Raw genomic sequence first — 3,372 nt, 5'->3', positions numbered from 1 at the left:
TTAAAGGAAGTTAGCCGTTGACACTGTTGAAAAAATATAATAAATCATCAAAGGTACATATACAGTGTTTGATAAGGACATGATGGAACATCGTAGGCTACCCTGTAGCTTCTCAACGAATAAAGTCCTATGAAAAATCATTGTGTAATAAAATTCCTCCGACGGGATTCGTCGGATAATTACATTATTAGGATATATATTATACAAAACATATTATATTTTAATTATAAAACTATGTCTGGTGGAATGGCTGTTGCAGGGGCAATGTGTGGTGGAATGGCGGTTGCAGGTGCAACGTGTGGTGGACTGGTTGTTGCATGGGCAAGGTGTGGTGGAATGACTGTTGCACAGGCAATGTGTGGTGGAATGACTGTTGCAGGGGCAATGTGTGGTGGAATGGCTGTTGCAGGGGCAATGTGTGGTGGAATGGCTGTAGCAGGGGCAATGTGTTAGAATGGCAATTGCAGGCTCAATATGTGGTGGAATAGCTGTTGCAGTGGCAATGTGTGGGGGAATGGCTGTTGCATGGAAAATGTGTGGTGGAATGGCTGTTGCAGAGGAAACATGTGGTGGAATGGTGAATGGCTGTAATATGTGCAATCTGAATAGGTGTGCAGGGGTAACGTGTGGTGGAATGTGTGTCGGCAGATCATCAAATCAGTGACAATTTAACTACAATTTTTATAAAATTTAAATTTATAAAGATCCAATAGGCTGTAATACACAAACTACAGCAAAGTCTACTACTAACATCACCACGACTACTACCAAAGGCTGTAATACACAAACTACCGGTACAGCAGAAACTACTACCACCACCACGGATTGCATTTCTACCGGTACAGCAGAAACTACTACTACCACCACCACCACCACGGATCGCATTTTAAATAAAACGTCGCCAGTGAATTTCAGTGAAAGTGTATCTAAAACCATGAAAATTGCCGAATCATTGGAGATGAAAGTGGTAAGACTTTACTTAACATGCATGTTGCTTTAGTTTGTTGGCGGCTCTATTATTTTTTCATGAAAAGAAATAATGAATATCAAATTAAAACAGAATAAATAAATATAACTTCAAAAAAGCATGGAAACAACCAAGTACATTAATTAGGGGTGGTAATGTCTTTCATCAATTTTGTTCTATAGCACAAAATATGTTTTTCAATGGTAGTCAAACATTTTACAAATGTGTACATTTAGGTAAATATCTTAAAGGTTGTTTAGGAGTAAATGATGATTAAATTCAGAAGAACCGTTAATAAAATGTATATAGACATCTGTAGATTAAAACATCTCGTTCCTTGGGAACTATTATTAAGCCTATTATTTATTCATTGATCCAACATGTCGACCTATTCTTAAGTCATTGTCAAGATAAATGAAACAGCTAGCAAAAGAGTTTACCAATGAAAGATAAATGTATATTATAAGCAGCTGGTAATGAGAAGGGGATTTAATAGACGTTCTCAAAATATGCGGACTTCATTGAGATGGCTTGTATACAATCAGTATATTAACAAATTAACATAATTCAAAGCAGTATGTGTGGGTTACAATATAGAACAGAAGCACACACACACACACACACACACACACACACACACACATATATATATATATATATATATATAATTATTATTTATATTATATTCATTTAGTATCAATATGTATAAAAACATGCAATTAAAAAAATAATATATAAGTATATATATAAGTAAATATATAATAGGGCCTAGGTCTATTCATTTACATTTGTATATAAAAACTTATAGACATTTTTCTGTTTATGGCAGGTTGACTTGAAGCAGTCAATGCAACAAGTAAGGATATATTAATTATGTTTTCTCTCCACCATCTTTAGAATTATATTATATTAATTTAATTTCCTTGCTAGTCTACCCATGGATGAATGACCTAATTCCTTAATAGTCTACACTTGAAAACTTACATAGTTTGGATAAATAACGAAAGATGACAGTATTATTCACTTAATTCTTTTAAAGTTTTACAATAATTTTTTTATAATAAACGCTTTATGTGTATAAATATAATTTAAATGTAACTCTGTTAAATATATATATATATATATATATATATATATACTATTTATAATAATATCAATCAATAACAATATTAATAATGATAACAATAAAAAAGTCTATATGCATCATACTTCTTATCATTAATATAATGACAATGATATAATACAATAATTATACAGCATTTCCAGAATCAGAATAGGAGCATTATGAGCATCGTGAACGATTTTGAGAATCAGTTGAAAATGATGGCTGTTGAAAATGACGTCACAACAAATGTAGATATTGAAGGCCTAATATGTGAGTTCAGCTTATTATAGATTTTATATTTGTTTTATTATTATTATTATTATTATAATTATTATTATTATTATTATTATTATTATTATTTTTATCATCATCATCATCACTATCATCATTATCGCTATCACTATTACAATAGCAATAATAATAATAATAATAATAATAATAATAATAATAATAATAATAATAATAATAATAAAAGTAAAATTAGTAACAAGTTCAAGAACAATAATAATTAAGAACAAGAACAAGAATGATAATGATGATGATTCGGTTTAGTGGCAGGATTCCAGAATGTGAACTGTAAGGATGACCTGGTATTGAATATGCAGATCAGCGACAAAGACCGTCCACTTTCAATTAATCCAACATTTTTCGACTGCTGTAGAAATAGTAAGCAAATTATTCATGGAGAAAACCATATTTCGTTAATACATTCACTTGCACTTCTTTGACGTAAATCTAATAGTCCCAATGTTAATTTACATTTTAAAGATAATTGTGCTGGAATTTGTAAACAATAGTGTGAAATTTATAATTTGTTTGATAACGATTTAAATATTAAACTGTATATATTATTTACCATTGTAATATTTCATTATTTTTATTTTTAAGGCAATCGTGACGTCATCAATGTAACTCTTAGTGTTATTTTTCTATCCCAAAACCGTTCACCAATTTTTAATATTCAAGGTCAATCGATATAAACAAACATTCACCACATACACCATAGAGCTACAACAGTAATGACTAGGCGATGAAGCGATGTGTATTTGTACTGAACAAGATGGCCGCAGTAGATGCAATTTCAGGCGAATTAACGACAGAGGAAAGGACCACAACGCAAATATAAATAAAATCGGTATTGCGATTGAAATGAACACTCCCATGAAGGCTTTAGTAAAAATTGCTCAGATATAAAGGAACATGTGCTTAAAACATTATCAAACAATGTTATATATACATAGGCCTATACATGTTTACATTTATATGTATGTATATATATATATATATATATATATATATA

The 3,372-nt window shown here is 30.6% G+C and overlaps 1 protein-coding gene across 4 annotated transcripts in view; it reads left to right on the top strand.

Moving 5' to 3' along the window:
• Nucleotides 1–3,372, top strand: part of LOC117111505 — a 14,862-nt gene that overhangs the window by 4,091 nt on the left and 7,399 nt on the right. For 3 of the 4 annotated variants that reach the window (XM_033254416.1, XM_033254419.1, XM_033254417.1), the window contains exons 3-6: nt 705–967; nt 1,776–1,823; nt 2,225–2,342; nt 2,625–2,738. In XM_033254416.1, the coding sequence (XP_033110307.1) occupies nt 705–967; nt 1,776–1,823; nt 2,225–2,342; nt 2,625–2,738 (543 nt within the window). The remainder of the gene's footprint in view (nt 1–704; nt 968–1,775; nt 1,824–2,224; nt 2,343–2,624; nt 2,739–3,372) is intronic. The other variant, XM_033254418.1, reaches the window with a different exon arrangement.

Source organism: Anneissia japonica, unplaced genomic scaffold (assembly GCF_011630105.1).
Source record: "Anneissia japonica isolate Jap-2015-1 unplaced genomic scaffold, ASM1163010v1 scaffold6030_len697274_cov183, whole genome shotgun sequence".
In the NCBI taxonomy this organism is placed as follows: Eukaryota; Metazoa; Echinodermata; class Crinoidea; order Comatulida; family Comatulidae; genus Anneissia; species Anneissia japonica.
The sequence above is the reverse complement of the archived record's forward strand: the minus strand, read 5'-3'. Positions and strand labels throughout refer to the sequence as shown.